Source organism: Mercenaria mercenaria, chromosome 10, assembly GCF_021730395.1.
Source record: "Mercenaria mercenaria strain notata chromosome 10, MADL_Memer_1, whole genome shotgun sequence".
Lineage (NCBI taxonomy): Eukaryota > Metazoa > Mollusca > Bivalvia > Venerida > Veneridae > Mercenaria > Mercenaria mercenaria.
The window spans coordinates 23,042,136-23,062,837 of record NC_069370.1 but is presented as its reverse complement, the minus strand read 5'-3'; the positions used below and the strand labels follow the sequence as shown (position 1 = coordinate 23,062,837).

General features: G+C 34.7%; 1 protein-coding gene across 8 annotated transcripts in view; it reads right to left on the bottom strand.

Moving 5' to 3' along the window:
* LOC123559654 (uncharacterized) overlaps window positions 1-20,702 on the bottom strand; it is a 50,942-nt gene that overhangs the window by 7,598 nt on the left and 22,642 nt on the right. For 6 of the 8 annotated variants that reach the window (XM_045351639.2, XM_045351638.2, XM_045351641.2 and 3 more), the window contains 4 exons: window positions 20,184-20,239; window positions 17,751-17,982; window positions 16,967-17,045; window positions 11,423-14,758 (listed from right to left, as the gene is read on the bottom strand). In XM_045351639.2, coding sequence (XP_045207574.2) covers window positions 12,288-14,758; window positions 16,967-17,045; window positions 17,751-17,982; window positions 20,184-20,239 — 2,838 coding nt within the window. In that variant the 3' untranslated portion in view covers window positions 11,423-12,287. Of the gene's footprint in view, window positions 1-11,422; window positions 14,759-16,966; window positions 17,046-17,750; window positions 17,983-20,183; window positions 20,240-20,702 lie in introns of those variants that run through there. The other 2 variants (XM_045351645.2, XM_045351646.2) reach the window with 1 other exon arrangement.

Sequence of the window (20,702 nt, the reverse complement as noted above, 5' to 3'; positions counted from 1 at the left end):
TAGTGGTATTTCGTAAAGTTTATACTGGTAGATGAAATGAAAGTCCACACTTCAATGAAACTCAGGACACAGCCAAACAAGAAATATCTAAGTTTGTAATCCATGACAGCTGATCAATATTGTCAAACTTAAAATAATCGTATAATTGTTTCAACAGAACAATTTCTGATGTATTTTCTTCTCCTTTCGTTGTCTGCAGAGATACGCAGACTTCAAGCTTTTGAATAAATAATATCTTTCGCGTGACGCTACCATGTGAGGGTTGTTAATGGCAACAGTATGTCTAATGCCGTTTTTTTAAGTTAGGAATGCATTAGACTAAAATTTGGTCTTGAATGTAACACTCTAAACCACAAACATACTAAAAAACATTAGGTGTATTACTTTCATTTATGGATCATTTTAAGTAGAAATCACCACATATTTTATTTATATCAAAGAGGCGGTGATAGGCAAAGACATTGTTCAGAAAAAAGTTGATATTGATCTTGAAAAAACAGGACGAAAATATGGTCTGTATTTATAAATATTTGTTAGGTTTAAACAGAAATAAATAGTGTACTGATAAAGTTAGGACCCAAACAAAAGTGCAATTACCCAAAGAACATTTTGACTTTGACCTCGACAGTACGACAGCGTAATGCTGGTCAATGCACACACAATATTTACGTACAAACAGGTAACTCTTAATAATAATAAAGACTAAATCTACAAACGTTCAAATCAGAATATTGGTAAAAAGTACCACGTTTGCCATATCAAGTTAACTGGGTGATGTAGAACTTAAACACATAAAATCAGAAAATAGATGGCACACATGGTGATCTGTGTTTCACACTTCCCCATAGATTTCAAGCATGATTACAATATTGAAAACAAAGACTTAAACAAATAATTCCATTTTCATTTATGCATTTAAGGATGGATTTGCCATCAAAAGACGGTGCCCCACACTTTGTTTATTAGTTGTGTCCTCGTGCGTTTGCTTTGACTGTGTCTCTGTGTATCGTGTGTCGTCTGCATGTCCGTGTGAATGTGTTTCTCTTGTTAACTGGCTTATTATTCTATTAAGCGGACGCAGGGCAATTGAAATACATTTTTGTCAGGAAGTGGTTTCCAGATTTAAAAGATGCATAAATGTTCCTTGTGTGACCCTTTACAAATACTGTTCGAATTACTCTGGTTCGTAAAATCAGCACCCCCAGAAAATTTGAAAAAAAAAATCTATTCAAACGCCATTTCCGTGTAAACCACTGCTTTGATTTTGAAATAATTTCTGAAATTGTTAACAGTCATTTGTCAAAAGAACATTGCTGCAAATGCCGGTCTAGATATCCCTATATCATTTTATGAAATACTATGAAAATCTCCGAATCAGCAGACCACTTTTCACAATTTAGGGGGAAATGCCGTTTTCAATGGCAGCTAACTCTTTTTCAATAATGATGGCTTATGACTTTTATTCCATATCTTTGTTTCTAAGATGATTGTCCTTCAATATTATATGCCCATCTCAAATTCGCTCATTTGATTGGTCGATTGTGATATCACTTTTTCTAATGTGTATGAAATATGGGCCATCCTCGGTCATTATCATTTTTACAGGTCGGTAAAAACACATATTAACCTCAGCATAAGTCAATGACTGTATAATATCCAAAGTTTGAAGAAATTCTATTATTGGGAAAAAATTCGCCCATCTCATATACAGAGACCAGTGTACGCCTATAAATATTCAAAAACAGGCTTGGAAATATGACACTGGTACAAACACATTTGAAATTACAAAGTCTCAACGTTTCCTTTGTAACCATTGTAGCATTTTAAAGAATTATTTACGTTAAGATCGTATAACGTATGACACATTAGGTCGATCTATTTTTTAAACATATAGCAAATACTTTTTTTCTTTGATAAGTTATCAATGGTAAAAGTGAAAGTATTAGAGTGGGGCATTTTCACTCATTTAGGATTATCCCTTTTGTATTTCCGTCACTACCATATTTTAAACGGCTATTGTTCAAGACAAATCAGACACCTTCACTGACTAATTGTTTCTCTTAAGGGTAGGGGTTGTTTGTTTTCTTCCTTTTCTTCTTTTTTTTGTTTGGTTGATTGGGGTTTTTTTTGTTATTGTTTTTGCTTTGTCAGAAACGCATACGAACGTACTGCAATACAAATCTAAAGAAGAATAAATCCGCGTATAATCAAGATAATTAGAATAGGCACACCTCAGTAAACGCTAAAAAAATAACACGATTTAAACGTGCAAATATTCCTTTTTCTTTGTTTTTGTGCTGACCTTTTATGAAAGATACTGTTGAATACCCACTTCATGCCACAAATTTAGATTTGTTTTATGTACAATCATTTAGTTGTTTTGATATTTTTGTTGTTGTTTTTTCATTCCATTTTCAAACGTACACTTTTTCTAGGACAAACAGTGTTACTAAGTTGTTTACATAGATGAAAGTACACTGTAACAAATATCATATAAAATGCATGAGGCGGTTGTATTATGTTCCATAGGATTGTTGTGTTATACCACTTCTACTTTATTCATCAATACCTGCAAAAGACTTTAGGTATATACAACGATATCATATTCTGTTTACACAGAATTAAAGCTTAAATTCTATTCTAAATATTTAACATTTTCGTGACAATAATACAATCAGTTTTGTAGTTGGTAATATACAAGCGAATAAGCGAATGACAAATGATATCAAGGGCTTTAAAAAATATAAACGTCCACAGCCGGCTGGCTTTTGTTTTGATATAAATCCTGTCATATGTTTTAATAAATCTGGTTACTATGCATTCTTTTTGATAGAGACTGGCAATCCAGTTACTTGGTGGTAGTAATATACTAAAATAGTTTTAGCAATGTTTTCTTTTTTAAAGCCGTCTGATTTGGATCTCACACATTTACTAACAGAGATTCTGTTAAGTATACGTCCTACTGATTGTAATAGAGATCCGTTTAGCTCATATCCTGCTAACAGAGATCTCTTAAGCACACATCCTGCTAATTTTTGAAAACATATATAAACTTGATAAAAGTAGCATCAGAATTTGGCTCAATATAAAGGTGATAGAGATAGATATGTTTAAGACACGTCCTTTCAACTGATATCTGCGAGTGCAGTGTATGGAAACTAATTATCAGGAGCTTATGTAAACGGATATCTATGCTAAAATGTTCAGTCTTGAAAAAAACGGCTGAATTCGTCTTGTGCTTAGGAGAAAATTTTCCTTTGTTTTAGGCAATAACTGCATTGTTCAAGTTAAATAGATGCAAAATTTTGATGATAACTGAAATATAAGAATAAAACAGCAATCTTAATTTAATTTGACAAATGCAATTTCTAGATTATTGTTTTGATGATTAAAGGGTCGTGATGCCTTTCTTTAAGTAACCACCACATATTTTGTTATGAAGACACGATCTACTGATTTCTGTAAAATGCTATTTTCGATAATTGTTTTCTTAAATAGTTGTCAAATGATTGTAAACAGATAGTGTCTCTATTCAACAAATTGTTTTGGTTACCTCCCTTCATGACTATAATTGTTTTGGTTATGTCCCTTCATGACTGTAATTGTTTAAGTTCATGTGCAATACTGGAACTTTTCTTACCATTTATGCAAATTGGTTAAAGTTCATGTGCAATACTGGAACTTTTCTTACCATTTATGCAAATTGGTTACTTGGATAGTTGCTTCATTTGTTTTAGCATAAAATTAGAAGCCTTTGAACCTTTAAAGAGAGACGTTTTCATGCTTTTTTTTTTCAATCGCGGCCGAGTGGTTAAGGTCGATGACTACGAATGCCTTGTCCCTCACCAGTATGGGTTTGAGCCTCATTAGAGGAGTTAAATTATTCATGTCAAGCTCGTTTATGGAAGCTCGGTGGTTCTAAAAAGGTACACGTCCGTTATCAAATAATGCACGTGGGGGAACCAAGGGTCTCCCTCCACCACCAAAGCTGGAAAGTCGCAATTTGATCTAAAATTGTGCCATTTCGACGTTAAAAACAAAACAAAACCACCTCGGTTAAATGGAACATAATCACGCGCAATCGTTAGATAACTTGCTCTTTTCTATCAGACTGCCTCTTGATAAAGAGGACGGTATACTGTAGAGAATAAGGTGGAAGATTGATAGAAATAAAACAGTTTTCAGATGAAAGGCTAAGCATATTGATACCTTTCAATTCATTAAAGAAAATAATCAGACATTTTGTACTGGTTGCTTTTTATATTTGTAAAATCTATGACTCAAATTTTCTTCTTAAAACCGATTGTATCGAAATATTTACTATTTTATCAGTTCTGAAACAAATCTTACAACTGTTTGTTTTGGCAACTAGCATTCTGCAAGTCACGTATATATATCAAAAAGCATTTTTCTTCCTTCAGACCAAAGCTCGTTATCGATTATGAACAGGAAAGATTTCAAGTGAGGCTTTGACTGTTGGAACTTTGTGTGGCTTTTCAATAATTTAAAACACTCCACAGGCTTTGATGTTTCAATTATCTAAATTATGAAAGTGTTTTTCCAGCGGAGAAATAATTTGATAACTTTAAAGCATACCGTAATGCTTACGTTTCAAGATTTCACAGGGCAGATATGTTCAATAAATAGAACCTGATGATTTTGCTTTATTTATTTTGTTCATTTATTTTTATTTATTTATTTATTTTGTTTTGTTTTGTTTTGTTTTGTTTTTGTATGTTTCATTTTTGGTATAGCGCAATTTTGCACCAGTTATTTTAAGGCGGCCAGTTATTCCGAAGGCTGACCTGTGTTCCTAAATACTGACCAGTACTTATCTGTTCTCCTCTAGTAGTTAACTGCCAATTTCCCCACAATTATCATATGTGAAGGACAAATGATTGCAGACAAAACGACTTTTATCAATCGTTACGGAGAACATACGCCTCTTCCGTGGACCCTGCGATCTGTAAGTATGTGCTCTCCCATTGATCTAAGCCTGCGGTAAGTCATTTCTGAAACTGATCACTTACGGGAGGGGTATTATGTACAGGCAGCTTCTAGCTTCTGGACGTGATGGTAATTTCATAGTGTAAGAATCGTCTGTGAGTAACAATTGCTGTTTGAGTAGTTCGACAATCAAAATATATAGAGGATATCTGTTTATTTCAGTGTAAGATTGAAAGAAATTCAGGAGTAAAAACACAAGATGCAATATAAATAGTTTACCTTGTCTCTTCAGCAAGTCCAATTCCTTCTTTATCTATATAAACCGTCATTTCTTTTTTTTTTTTTTTTTTTTTTTTTGAGGAGTCAATTTTTGAAATCGATCGGGCATAAATATCCTGAGGTGAGTCATAGAGAAACAATAGATGCAGCCTAAACGTGATCCAACACGCTCAAGGAGAACGATACAGTCCCTTTCTTTTAAACAATAGGACGGATTCTATTTCAAAGATCTAAGCCCAGTTCCACTTTATATCGCTAAAATCTATTCAATTTAGCCCATAATTAATATATAAAAACGTGTGCAATAATGAGTCAGATGGTCAGGCCTGGACACGCAAGAAAAGTGAATTAGGTTCAATTTTGACGTTCTGAGTATTTAACGTTTTTGGTAAGCCCGAGAGGTGTACATTTCGAAAATCTGATTCCCGACCGGAAATGACGTCATTAAGATTCAAAGTCATCGTAAAGACTTGGAACAGGCATACGTGTTGAAACACGTTTAGGCTGCATCTTTTGTTTCTCGATGACTCACCTCAGGATGCGGTTCCCTATTGTTAGGTAATCGTCTGCTACTGGATAGATATGTAAACACACCGATAAAAGTCACGCCCGATCGATTTCAAAAATTGACTCCTCAAAAAACAAAATGGCGGTTTATATAGATAAAGAAGGCTATATACCAATAGAAGAATTTGTTCTTTGTTTCATATAAAATTCAGCTACTTCAGACCAATTTTGTTACAGTTTCTAGATTTTCACTCCGTCGTAGACCTATTTTCCACAAGATATCCATACATTTGCTTCAAGAAAACGAAAAGAAAAAGGGGTGTTGAACAGTATGCAGTGAAATGCAAGTCAACTGAAGTCAGGTACCCTCATATTGCCGCATTTCAGAAAGCGGTCCGCAGAATAAACATCTACTTTCGTTTTCAAGTAAACAACTCGAAAACATGCGAGTATTAGCATGAAACGTGTCCTATTTTATGTAAAATTCATTCCACGAGTGAAATAATGCCCATTTGAACCCCGATTTACGCGCAAATGCGCGAAAAATGGAAATATTAGGATCTATTTATTAGGGACTTCTTTCTACACCACGGAAGCACATTTTGGACCGAATTACTGCATTATAACCAGAAGGAATTGGACTTGCTGAAGAAACAGGGTAAACTTCACGAGTAGCATGGACATGTAAAATATAGGTTGAGTGAAAGATATTTAGATCTCTCATGTAAAACAAATTTTCTTTTTATTTCATGTTTTTAACTCAATTTACCATTGAAAATTTTTTTGTTATTTTCCAGTGAAAATACCAGATATATTTCACCCTAATATTTCGATAAAACACTGTATAAACATGTAATGAAATATCTATGTTGTCTGCTTTCTACTTCTAATCATATGTCACACGCATTCATGCTTGAATTACACAAGTTATTAGTGTATTTATAAAAGGAGAAATCAATCAGAATATTTAAAAGATAAAATATTTAAAAGACTGTGAATTAATTCTTAGGCATTGGAAATAGATATCAATATAATTGCACCTTTGCTAATTCTACGTGTTCTGTTTTACAAAAGTGCTTCTATTGTGACATTTTAATACACGCAAAAACTGTATTATCTGCACGATAGAATACTTTCTGATATTTCAGTTTGTTATCGCTTGTTAAAAGGTAACCATAAGTAAGTTGTCAAAAGTTTACAAGTTTTATTCATATAAATTCCAGAAGGTCTTCCCCCAGAAGAACATGTGATACACCATAATTATGAAGCTGTTTTAAAGTATAAATAAGTAAACAACTCGAAAACATGCGAGTATTAGCATGAAACGTGTCCTATTTTATTTAAAATTCATTCCACGAGTGAATATACATATGTATAAATCCTAAATGTTTTTGTTGTGCAAAAAAATGTTTGATACTGTGTCTTAAACCGCTTTCATTTTTTCCACTCAATTGTGTAATTGCAAGGGAAGTAAACTAACAGATATCTGTGCTTATAACTATTGGCCTATGGCAAGATTTGTCATTCTTTGCGGATCACAGCTTTAAATTAAATATTAAGGAGGTAGGTTACCTTCATATTTGTATATGCGCATGTCCAACCGGAAGCTAACGTGACGATTTACGACGACGTTTACGACAAACTAAATGTGTTTGTATATTCATTTTTCAAACAAATTATGAACCTGTCTTCGATCTGATGCTTTATGGCTTAATAATGCAGAAATAATGAATAAATTGCTGCAGAAACGCTTCAAAACAATGTTGACGTCATTGACGTCATGACGTTACGTGTCAGTTACCGCGCAAAATTAATAGTTTTTATCTTGAAAGTACGTAATTCTATGCATTTTCTTTATTTTAACTATTTTCAAATAACCATTATTTGCTTGAATATTTCATATGGGTCTATTGCTCTGAATGATACTCAATATTTTGCTTCTTTTATGTAGTTATATTGAAATGTTATGCGGAATGTAAGAAAATGGACGAAGATAGCCAATGTTATTTGGAATATAGTTGGGTGAAAGGTTACTTATTACGGCCATTTTCAAAAAAAAATCTAGCAGTTTGATTTGTAATACCTGTTTTTCAGGTTCCGTTGATAATTTGTTACTTATATACTAGAATTTAGATCTAAAATTGTTCAAATTCCAGTAGAAAACTGTGGTTTCTTGAATTAAATTTATGTTACCATGGAAACGAAGCCCGTGACCTATGTATCTAAATGTAAAATTCAAAAGCGTTGACACTGGTCTATTTAAGAAACACAGCTTCGGCTTTTTATTTTCATTTCAACAATATCCATGAGAATAATAGCAGCATGCTGAACGATTTTTCCATAAAAAATACCAGACGAGTGGTACTGCTGTAAGTATTCTAAGCTGTGAAATTTGTTTGCATAAATGCAAATAACACGAAAATATAACTTACGTTAGAAATAATATGTTTTAAAGATACATTAATTAGAAAGATAATCTTATTCAATATCTTTTTATATGAAATTACGTCAAAAAGCAAGATATAAGCTATTTTAAACGCCTCTGTTGCCATGGTTACTTTAAACTTTAAGAAAAATAGGGTACCATGTAAAGTGCTTGTTATTTTGCTGATAATATTACCTAAATATTCCATGCCGGTCACTAACAGAATGGCACTGAAGCCGTCGAAAACCCGTATTTTTATTCATAGTTGTTTAAAAATGAGAGAAAATGCGTTACCATGGAAACACGAGCCCCGCGACATATACATTTTAAGCTGATATTAGAAAGCTAACGTGCATTCTAGTAAAATTATCAATTATGCAGACTTCTACGGATATCATTGAAACTAAAATACACTGAAAAGTGTTAAATATCCGTATTTTCCTTCTTCTTTCAATATGAAATACCTTTTGAGGGTCATGTTCTTCAAACCTTGATAAAAACTGAACTTGAAGGGACAGAGACAAAAGAAATTGAGATTGTAGTAGTTAAAACTTCATATTAGATGAAATTAAAAAAAATGCTGCGGTTCAACTAATTTGAATTTACCCTTGTAACAAGGTAACCTACCTCCTTAAGACAAAATGCCATTGAGCAGCTGCGTTATGTGAGTTAAGATTTTTTACAAGTAGGCCGATTTATATCTACTTCTACAATATCATTTTCTTTTTCTTTTCTTTACACAGGATTTCAAAATGTCAAGAAAGAGGTTTCGACCTTTTATTTCAACATTGAAAAATAACAGACAACCAAGTAAAAAAGACAATTATCCCTTATATAACATCGCTCTGCTTCTTTAAATTAATACTTGTGTGAAGTTATACAAGCTTCAATCCATGAACGAAATTTAAAGACAGGAAAAGACATTAATCTGCTCACTGTTACCTTGGCCACTGTCAACTTGACCTTTGATTTGTTTGTTACCGACAAAATAGTCTCCGTATCGCATAAACACTTACCCTCGAGCCGGATATTTCCATCTGCACTTCCAACCATTGAAAAGTTCTTTTAATCTTGTTGATGGATATATGATGTACACTGTCTATTGATTATTTCCATTTTGGATTCGAGGGCCTTCGTGACCGAGTAGATAAGGTCAATGATTTCGAGGCACTTGCTCCTCACGTGAGTTCGAAATCTTCCTTCACGTATAGAATTTTTCATGTGAGAAAGTCATCCAGTTTGGTGGTTCTATCTGGGTGTCTGCTCATGACTTGACAATTCTCTGAAGAGCACCTGGGGTCTTCCTCCATCAGTAAAATCTAGAAAAGTCGCCATATGAACTAAAATGTGTTTGTGTGACGCTGAACCAAACAAAAAACAAAAATTTTAAAAAAAAATCCACTGCAGAGTCGGTCCCGCATGATTAGCTGTGTAGCTTGATCACAATACCAGAATCTGAATCAAGAGGTTGCGGGTTTGATTTTAATGACTGAACTTTTCACAGAAGATAGTGAATTCAAATTAATCATCCTCTTCAGCTTGAAAATTCCTCTGCATTTATGGAAAAATAGTTGCATTTATACAGGATCCAGGAACAAAACCTTATTTGTATCATAGATCAGTGTTTTTTCTTTGTTGTTTTTTTTTTCTTAACAAATTTGGTGCAGGTAATTCATATACACTGAGTACAGGGTCTTTAATACCCACATGCAAGTTACCGCACAGTTGGATAGGAAAGTATGCCAGCGTGTCTGGAACAGTAAAGTGTATTTTATTGATTTTCTGCTCTAGCATTGATATATTTTACCTGGGCTTTACACATTTGTAAAGCAAGAATTTTAAAAACTCACTGAACTGCTGTATATGGCAATGTGGAACGCCTACAACTACTATATTTGGATGGCTATGATACAAAACAGAAAGAACATTAAAACTCTCGGGTAAACGATTAATGCCTCGGTAGCCTAGTGGTAGAGCGTCCGCTTTGAGTGCGGGAGGTCTTGGGTTCGACCCCCGACCGCGTCATACCAAAGACGAAAAAATGGTACTAGTAGCTTTCTCGCTTGGCGCTCAGCATTAAGAGGATAGTGCTAGGACTGGTCAGCCCGGTGTCAGTATACTGTAACTGGGTGGGGTATCATGCCACGTGACTACGGCGTGATATTCCAGTGAGGCACCACTATAAAATTGGGCATTGTGCTGATTGCTACAAGTAGACACCGTCGTTTATATGACTGAAAAAATGTTGAAAAAGACGTTAAACCCAAACACACACATTCACACACACACACACCAACTGGCCTAACATATAAGAGATCATGCAATTCCAACGGGTAATGTATCTGCCAATTTTAAGGTAGTAAGACAAGAAATTTTCTAAATCTTGAGCGGATTTTTTATGCTAGAAGTCACCATGATCTTTAGCTTAAAATAAACATAGTTCATAAACTGCCTACTGGCAATGTGCCTGCTAATTTTGAGGATCTAATTAATATAAAAATTTTGCGAGGAAACAGAATTTTGTACTAACATTCAAGGTGATCATGACCTTAACTATATGCCGTTAAAATCAATAACGTACCTGCCAATTAACGAGTCAAAGGTAAAGGGGTTCTCAATACATTAAGTGAAAGCGTTTTTTGAAAGAACAGTCATTAAACTATGAGCCACTTACCCACCGGTAAGCAATGTGTCTACAAAGTGTAAATGGTATGTAATGGCATTCTTAAATTATTTAGCGTAATCGTGTTTGTATTAACAACCACTGTGACCTTGAACTTTGACATAATGACCTTGGAATAAAGAAATGTAATGTAATGCCTTTCAACAATGTTCGTGTTTGAAGATCTTAGGTCAAGACCTCAATAGCAATGTGTATATCAAGTTTGAGGATCGTCATTGGTCAAAGCATTCTTAAATAAGTAAGCGGATATGAAAATGTTGTTTGACATAACTAAAAAAGACAGACGACCTACGCCACCACAGTATACGTTCCTTCGACAGCCCCTACGAAAATCTGTGAATTGTTTTACTCTTTCTATTTCTAAGTCTTTTTTAGACTTCGTTATCTTCCAGTACCAACAAAGTGTCATTCTTTTATATATCAAACAGGCAGCACTGAAACGTTTTAAGAACATTTTATAAAAGTTAACCAATATCGAGACAGTTTAGAAAAAAACAACAGATAAACGAGCCACATAAAAGCCAGAAGAATACATGTATGTAGTTTCAAGACGAAGAAATATAAATAAATCATAAATGACGTTAATGTTCCATATTTTATATTCATTTGCGATATAAATTGAAAAAAAAATCATGGCATTTAAGATATTGCTAACTTAAAATTCACGAGTAAATTTCAAAAATATTTATTATTACATTAATTAATAATAATTTCTAGCATTTCAGTGTAAAATAACTGTAGAATAACCGACAGAAAATCAAACCCTTTAACTTATTGTGGAAACGTTTGTGCTTTGTTAAAAAGGTAGACTTTTTCTGACTTTAATTACATAGGAGCGGAGTTTCCATGATTTTGTTAACCGAGCCTACCTATGCCAGGTTGGTTAAGCTAACACTCACTGTCACATTTCACTTTTCTTTTTATTGTTACTCATTAGTAACAAGAACAAGATAAAATGATAATAATGTGAATGTCAAATTGCGGATTTAAAGAGTTGTCATATGTTTTCTTGACTTCTCGTATGGTCATATAACGGCTATGGCACAAGGTTAAATTGATTAAAACCGCCTCTTTCTGTTTCTTGTAATTGTGCGAGTATAAAAAGATAAATGAATTAGACAAAATACTTGGAAATCCCTTTATCCCAACATTTGAGTGTATATTCACTTTTATGTTTCGGCAACAGAAGCTCATTTTATAATATCATATACTGATAAGTTACCCATTTTCATAGCAAAATTTCTTAAATATAGTCAGAAGGAATGATAATTGATATAACAATGTTTCCATTAACCTTAGAAACTTAATAGATGATAAAGGCACTAGGAAAACACTATAATCTGAGGTTACATGGGCTTAATTCACTAATCTTTAAATGCCGTAAGTAATTTCTAAACTGGAGTAAACGTGTCCGAAGATTCAAACGACTGATTTGACACCTAACGATCAGAATCCATTGATGACGTTTTTCAGTATATCCCAGTTAATACTGACATGTCGCCTGGAACATTCACGAATTGCATGGACTAAGGCATCTAACGTTGCCCTATCGGCTTCCTTCTTATCCCATAACTGTAACATTGTATATATCTGCATATCTACTGTCTCTTTATTCATTTGGATATGTTCTATAGCTATATGATCAAGACCTAATTCCAGTCCAAGTTGTTGCCAATTACGCCCAATGGCCATTGAAAGTTTACTGTATTCCTTGTTTGTCAGTTTTCTGCATGGAACATGTTCTGAATCTACTTCATGCAGGAACCATTCCTGTAGAATATTTTCAAATTTCAAACAGTGATTACCTTTGTCTGGACATGGAAATCTTTCTTCCGTATGAGGCTGCAAATCATCGATGACATATATGCCATTGCTTCCTTTTGAACAATGGTCCTCATGAAAACAACGTACTGTCAAATGTTTTATAAGTCGTCTATCTTCAATTGTGCCGCGGCACTTGCACATGTCAGTATCGATAACTACTTCAACATACCTTCTAAACATATCACATACTTCAGATTTTACGCCGTCAGGAGGACAGAGGTTTACTACAAGCAGTTCAATTCTGTTCTGTTTCAACATCAACACTCCAGCATGATCTCTACTCAATTCACAAGCAACCAGATTGTCATACAAAATATGTTTTTCATTGAAACTAATCAGTGGCCATCTTCCAATCAGAGCTGATAAAGTTGTCTGGAAAAGTACTGGCGCCATGGAATCATTTTCTAGGGCGTAGCCAAATGACACTCCTGACAATTGTTTTCCGTTACAAAAGGTTTCAATTATTACACCGTCATCTGATACTTTGAGCAAGCTTGGTACAATGTAATATCCTAATGGTTCAAATGAACATTCACTATATGGGTCGTGAGCTACGACTTCCGATATAATGCGATGTTTTTGCATGTATTCTGTCAACAATTCCTTAAACGAAATAAAATCATTAGCATCATTTTGTGTCCATACCTCCTCAAGAAGTTCTGGTCTTAAAACTGCCTTGTCACACAGGTCACTCCAGAGACTTCGCATTTTTGGTCGCACTTTGCAAAATTGTCCGGAAGTGATAATACATCTGAAAGCGTCAATCAGAAACTGTTGATCTAAGACTACATACTCAGATAACTTGCTTTCATCAAAATAACAGAATGTTCCTCTGGCATGATGATATGACAAGAAAAGTTTAATTTGTTCGATAGTTTCTTGTCGGCTGTTAGTTTGTATTGGGCTGTCAGTTTTGCTGTCTATTTCAAAAACTTCCTCTAGACTAACAATTTTCTTCGTTTTGTTCATTTTCAAAGCTTTTTCGAGAAGTAACCATTTAGCGGGAACACATCTTTGTAGCTGTATCTGTCCGAGATGAGTTATTGACATGCATAATTGATCTATAACTTTTTCTTGTACATCTTTGTTTGATACTGCAAAATGCTCGGATTGGATGTGATAAATGCACGAGGTTCCATCAAATATTTTTCTCACTTCTTCAAAATAGTCGTCAACATTTACGTCCTCCTGAAGTTGATCCGTGTGCGTTCCAACTAAAATGATTGGTGGTTTGCATCCATCTACACTTCCAACAAATGAGTTAACAGAGCTGACCCAGAATTTCAAATAATCTCTCATAGTCTTTTTATGCAACGGAAATTCCCCATCTTTAACAATTGAGTCCAGTCCTACACTCAGATTGAACACTAATATGTATACAGCTTGTTTCGAATGGAATATTTGGTGGGTAGCGTAGTAAACGAACTGACCCCCAAAGTCCCAAATATTCAATGTTGCACTTCTGTTTATTCTTTCATCTTCGAGAGATTCAATTCTCTTTAATTCAGTCCGAAATTCTTTCAATGTTTGGTCATCTATTGTTGGTCTATTCATATATGTATATTGTACAGGTGGCGTGTCACGCCTGTTATTCCTTTGTTCTTTTTTTGCGGAATAGCCATCTGATTTATCAATAATTGTAAGTCCCATGATATTAAGAGTTGTCTTTTCGTTGCTCGCGCTGAAACTGTCTTTCGCTGCACCTATGTGGTCGTACAAATCTGTAGACGCTTCATCTTTATTTCCAACGTTTCGTTGATGTGAAATGACAGGAGTTTCTGCATGGTCCGTATCATATTTAATAGTTTTAACCAAACGCTGGATAATTTCCTTATCCAGGTCTTCACTTCCCTGTTTTACCCATTCCTTATCATTGATGATAGCGCATCTATGTATATCTATTCCATTCGTTGTTTCAACTCCTTCTAAAGACTGTTTTAATAATCTTCTTACCAATGACGTTTTGCCTTGTCCATAGCAACCTATAACCATGACCCTTATAGTGTTGTCTTTTTCTCTCCCTTCTACAATTGCTTTTTCATAAAGCGCTCGTGTATATGGATCATTTTCAAGCTCTTCTGGTATGATGTCTTCTAAAATATACAAATGTTCTTACTGCAGAGTTTGAATTGCACATAAAAACAAGGAAGAATATCCAACAGGGAAAGCCAAGATCTAAAAACGCAGCCTCCCCAAACGCGCACACGATCAACACACGCACACATGCACACCACACGCACATAAATAAAACAAACACACAAGGACCAAACAACAAATAAAGGAACACAGTGGGGCACCGCCTTGGAACGGTCAGTGGCAAAACTACCACTGGGGAGCTTAAACCTGTTTATGGTGCACATAACCTCACTCTTACCCCCACCATGTTCCAAAGTCAAAGGACAGTGTAAACAAAAGCTATCCCTGCCAGGTGAAACCATAACATACGCAAAGGCAACAGAAGGCATGTAATGTAAAACACAAAAATGCTCTTTTATATATATATATATATATATATATATATATATATATCTCAGTCCTGGTGAGATTCACCTGTTCCGTGTCAGACACATTCAAAGAGTAAAGCGTAGGGTCCAACTGTAAAAGGACTGAGGACTGAACACCAAACATGATGTGTGTCTCAAAACAGTTGGGTCATAATCTCTTTTAATAAAACGTTTAATGACTTTACTAAATACAACTGGAAAACTGGCATGACCCAAAATCTTACGAAGTTTGTAAACCAAATCCCCATAAAAACGGGTTATGATATACCTTCTCGCAGAAGTGCCTTTAAATTGCTACTGTATTTCAAAACCAAATATGAATTACGATAGTAAAATTTAGCAAAGTATTTACGTAATTTATAATAACGGTAGCCCTGTTGAAGAAGCTTATTTGTAATATATTGGTTACGTTCACTGAAATCCTCAACATGGCTACACGCTCTTGCAAACCGAATTAACTGAGAAATATATATCCTATAAGATGTAGCCTGGGGTACATCCACATCCAAAATGGGGGAAATTTACAATACTAAAATTAAAATCGTCCCTCTTGTCATAAATTTTGGTATGTATAAAATTGTCGTAAATAGAGAGATGTAAATCCAGAAATGAAGTAAGCCAATGCTAGGCTGGGTGATGGGTATTGCACATTTCATTACCTCCCATGAACAGACTCAGTCACAACGAGTCTGCTGTTATTTTGCTTGATTACGTTCCATGCTTCAAAATGATCTTCTTACAGATTTTATTAGAAATATTTATCATTATATTCAACAGAAACAGCGATATTTTTGGAACAAATGAGGAAACAGCACGAAGCATGTATGCTGCTAGACCGGCACTGTCCATGAAGTAATGTTTTGACGTATAATGTAGTCTTTATCTTATTCGGTAAGGGGCTGTGTAATGTTTCACTTCAAAGTTTAGCAGCTTGGTCTGAAGAACAAAACGTTCAAGAAAAAACAGACACAATCAATAAGACTTCTTTCATTTCCCTTGCTTGCATTCTATCTTGCAAAGGATATCTTTTTATTTTATGCTCTTCAGTGAAATACTGAAATTTATCAGTGAAATAAAATTGATATTTTCACTGTTTCAAACAGTGGAAATATCATTTTTATTTTTCACAGGTACGGAACTACACTTGAATGCGAAAGAATATAAATTATAAATAATAGAAAATTCCTTGCAAAATATACTTCAATAAAGATATAGATGTATACATTCTATCATAATTAAATGTAAAAGAAATCAGGAAACGTAATAGAACTATTTACAGTTTTTCTACAAATATACTCCTGACGTCACGACATTATGACGTCATGATGCGGTGCACATGACTTTACGCGGACAAACTGTCTATATAAACCATTAAAAATACATAAAATAAATAGAAAATTTTTAGATCGAAAGATCGAAATATATTTCACTCGTGAACACCATGATTTACATTTTTACTTGTCGTACCGGCGCGTTTATTTGTCGGTCTGACGTTATGGCGGATTTTAACCACCATGCCAACACGACAGAACGACGACACTATTTTTGTGTTGGTGCGTTCGAAGGACGCGAACACGCCAGAGTGACAATGAGCACCACTCTTCTTAACCGCTGGCATTTTTCTAAAGCGGGCATCACTTTCTTACCTCATCAAGACAGAGTGCTGGGTTCACAACAAAGATCAGAAGGTCCACTTGGAGGTCAAAAGTCAAACTTCTTAACTTAGTATTAGTGTGTCATTATTCATGTAAACAACCACAAAATTAACAAGATACCAAATTAACTTAATTTGTTTACCTTCATCTGTAATCTTTTCAAATTTGTCCAAGGCTGCAGTTAACTTTCCATAGCTGTATAGTGGGTTCTTTGTGTAATGCTGAAAATATGTGGTTCCTTTCATTTAATTTATGAAAACAATGCATTTTACTGTAATAACCCCGTACTTTTTGTTTATAAAAGATAAAGTTCACCGTGACAACCCCGAACTTTGTTGTTTATGAAAAACTGCGGTTTACCTTGATGACCCCGTCCTTTTATTTATGAAAACTTGCAGTTTACCGTTATAACCTTGTACTTTTTGTTAACGAAAAATTATAGTTAACCGTGATAACACCGCAATGTCTGAAAAGTTTAGAGCATGGTCTTTACATCTTTGTTTTTTTCTTGGCGGTAGGAATTTTTGAATTATCTACTAATTTTTAAATTGTCATCATACTTCTTTTAATGTTTAGCAATATTGAATAAACAATGTTTTAAGTGCAGTTGTAACTACGCCTGTTGAAATATTCTATCTGCTGAATTGATAAAAAAGATACATGATACATGTATATAAAGATCTGTTACAAAAATATTTTGGACATGGAACTATAATGTTTTGATATTTAATGTATCTCCATACGGCTCACGGAAATAGTTTGAAATAATACTGAACTTACATTTATGTTTTACAACTGGAAATAATTTCTCGAGAAAAATTACGTATCTGATGATTTAAAAAGTAGTAAATTAAAACAAAGTCTTTATCGTTTGACGGCGGTTTACTTATATATTTATTAGACCTTATCAAACAGTATTAGCGTACCTCTACGAATTGTGGTAAGCTGTTGAAAGAAACATCTGAGTCAAGAAGAGAAAAGTTTCCATGCCGGCAGATTATGCACGTTTCGAATACTTCATGCCTGTATGTTGTACATCTTACGGCAATGACAAACCAGTCTGGGCAAGATTGACTTTGTCTTATGAGAAAAGTTCCATTAGGCTTATGTTTTAGAAGCCTTTTTGCCTCTCTCCGGGAAAGATTTCCATGAAACCATCTGAAAAACGTATTACATGTGTAATATAGAATAAATTAACACACACACACATATATATATATATATAGTAGAGAGAATTTATACGAACTAAATCATCACCACAATATACCAGACCAGTTAGGCAAAGCGCCTAGCAATACAAACGAACACGCACATGCCACAGCAAGTCCACTAACCCAATAAGATTAGTTTCGATGCTGCTTTATATACGAGCCCGAATTGTACTACACATTCGTACTGGTTCAACATTTGCATAAATGTACTCAAATCTCTGTTTTCATGTCTCACAAATCAGTAGTGACATTTTAGTCTTTTAAACTGATTCGGACCAGAGAAGCTACATTTTCTGTCTCTGAAAGTTAACTGGATCTCGAGGATGCATTGAATATATAGAGATAGTTTGCATTAAGGGATATAAATATATTCAGAACAGTTGACTTTACCATACGTGAGATCCGCTAGGATACAAGTTCGCATTATAAATGATTATATAGTAGAGAGAATTTATACGAACTAAATCACCACCACAATATACCAGACCAATTAGGGCAAAGCGCCTAGCAGTACAAACGAACACGCACATGCCACAGCAAGTCCACTAACCCAATAAGATTAGTTTCGATGCTGCTTTATATACGAGCCCGAATTGTACTACACATTCATACTGGTTCAACATTTGCATATATATACTCAAATCTCTGTTTTCATGTCTCACAAATCAGTAGTGACATTTATAATAATAGCAAACAAGCGTTTCCATCCTTTGTTATCCCACATTGCAAGTATTTCTTGTGGGGAGAAATTTAGCTTAGGCATAGAGGTTAGAAAAGTACAACTGTTAAACATTTAAAAACAGCTTTTAATGTAACAAAATTCACAGAAAATAATCAAACTCAAGGCAATTTTCATAACAAAGGAGAAATAGAATAGCAAACTTAACATTGCTTTTCAAGAAAAAAAATTTTCTCCTAACACGCAGAAATTGGAAAATGCCGCAAGTTAAGGGTCATAGCTCCAGAGAAATCATTGAATAATACCATTTCATCGATACACATATCTAGGCTTGGCACTAATCACTCCAGTGATTTTTGTGGAATTCCAACCAGTGGTATAGGAGATGCAGCACATACATCATAGAATTTGACAAATCAAGGTTCATAATCCCACTGAAAATTACTAAGCCGAAAAATGCCGATCATAAGCAAAACTACGCTTCACACTGGTCAGTCATGAGGTTTTGTATATTCAGCCCAATGGTACACGGCAAGCAGTGTAAACACTTTAGAATACAACAAAGCAAGGGCCATAACTCAGCTGAAAATCACTGAACCATAAATGCCGAATTTATTCATAACTAAGCTTGGCACTGATAACTCCTGTGAGGTTTGATAGAAATCTGTCTAAAGGTGTAAAAGAAGTAGCGAAAATATCTTATCATTTGACAAATAAAGGATCATATCTCCTCTGAAAATCACTGAACAGCGAAAATATCATATCATTTGACAAATAAAGGATCATATCTCCACTGAAAATTACTGAACAGGAATATGCCCACGATATGCACAACTAAACTTGAAAATGATCACTTTTGTTATGTTTGGTTAATTTCTAATGCTGATATCGGAGCAAGGTAAAATATGACAAATCAAGGGACTGAAAATCACTGAAGAGGAGCGTGCCGATAATATGCACAACTAGGCTTTGCACAAATTACTCGTATAGGTTTTGTGGAAATATACCCAATACAAAATATGAGAAGTGGTCGAAACATCATTAAACTTGACGAATCAAGGGCCACTACTTCATTAAAATCTTGAAACGGAACATGTCGACAATATGGATAACTAAGCTTGGCAATGATCACTTTTGTAAAGTTTGGTGTAAATCTGCCCAGTGGTGTCGTATAAATTGCACGGACAAACTTTGTGACATACAAACAGACGGACAGCACTAAATAATTATGTGTTCCCCATCACATGTGGGAGACATATAATACTATTGAGTATTCACACGTGAAAGATGACAATTTCATTATCAGCAGTTACTAGAATCTATATCTGATATGGAGCAATTTTACGATAATAATATTTCGCAAAATATGACCATTTTAACTTTTCTTTAGATCAAAAAAAGAACGTTTCGCAACTTTATTTGTGTAATAGTTGTTTTAATGCTACATTATTATGATTTCTATTACCTACAGAAAGTCTTCAAGAGGGGCATTGTAATCAATGATATTGATCCAGTCTTTACCGTACTGAAAGAAAAAAAGCATGGTTCTCCATTAGCAAGTTTTGTGAGAAGGAAAATATCCCTCCCCAACATTCCTTCCAACTAGTTTTTTTTTGGGGGGGGGGGGCGTTTAACGTCGCACCGACACATGGTAGGTCATATGGCGACTTTCCAGCTTTAATGGTGGAGGAAGACTCCCAGGTGCCCCTCCGTGCATTATTTCATCACGGGCGGGCACCTGGGTAGAACCACCGGCCTTCCGTAAGCCAGCTGGATGGCTTCCGCGCATGAAGAATTCAACGCCACGAGTGAGGCTCGAACCCACATCGATGAGGGGCAAGTGATTTGAAGTCAGTGACCTTAACCACTCGGCCACGGAGGCGCCCCTTCCAACTAGTGCTTAATGATATAAAAGCACAATAGCATAGCAGACTCGGTTTTATTGCTTATGTTTATGGGTGGCTAAATTAAGCAATTCATAAGCATTG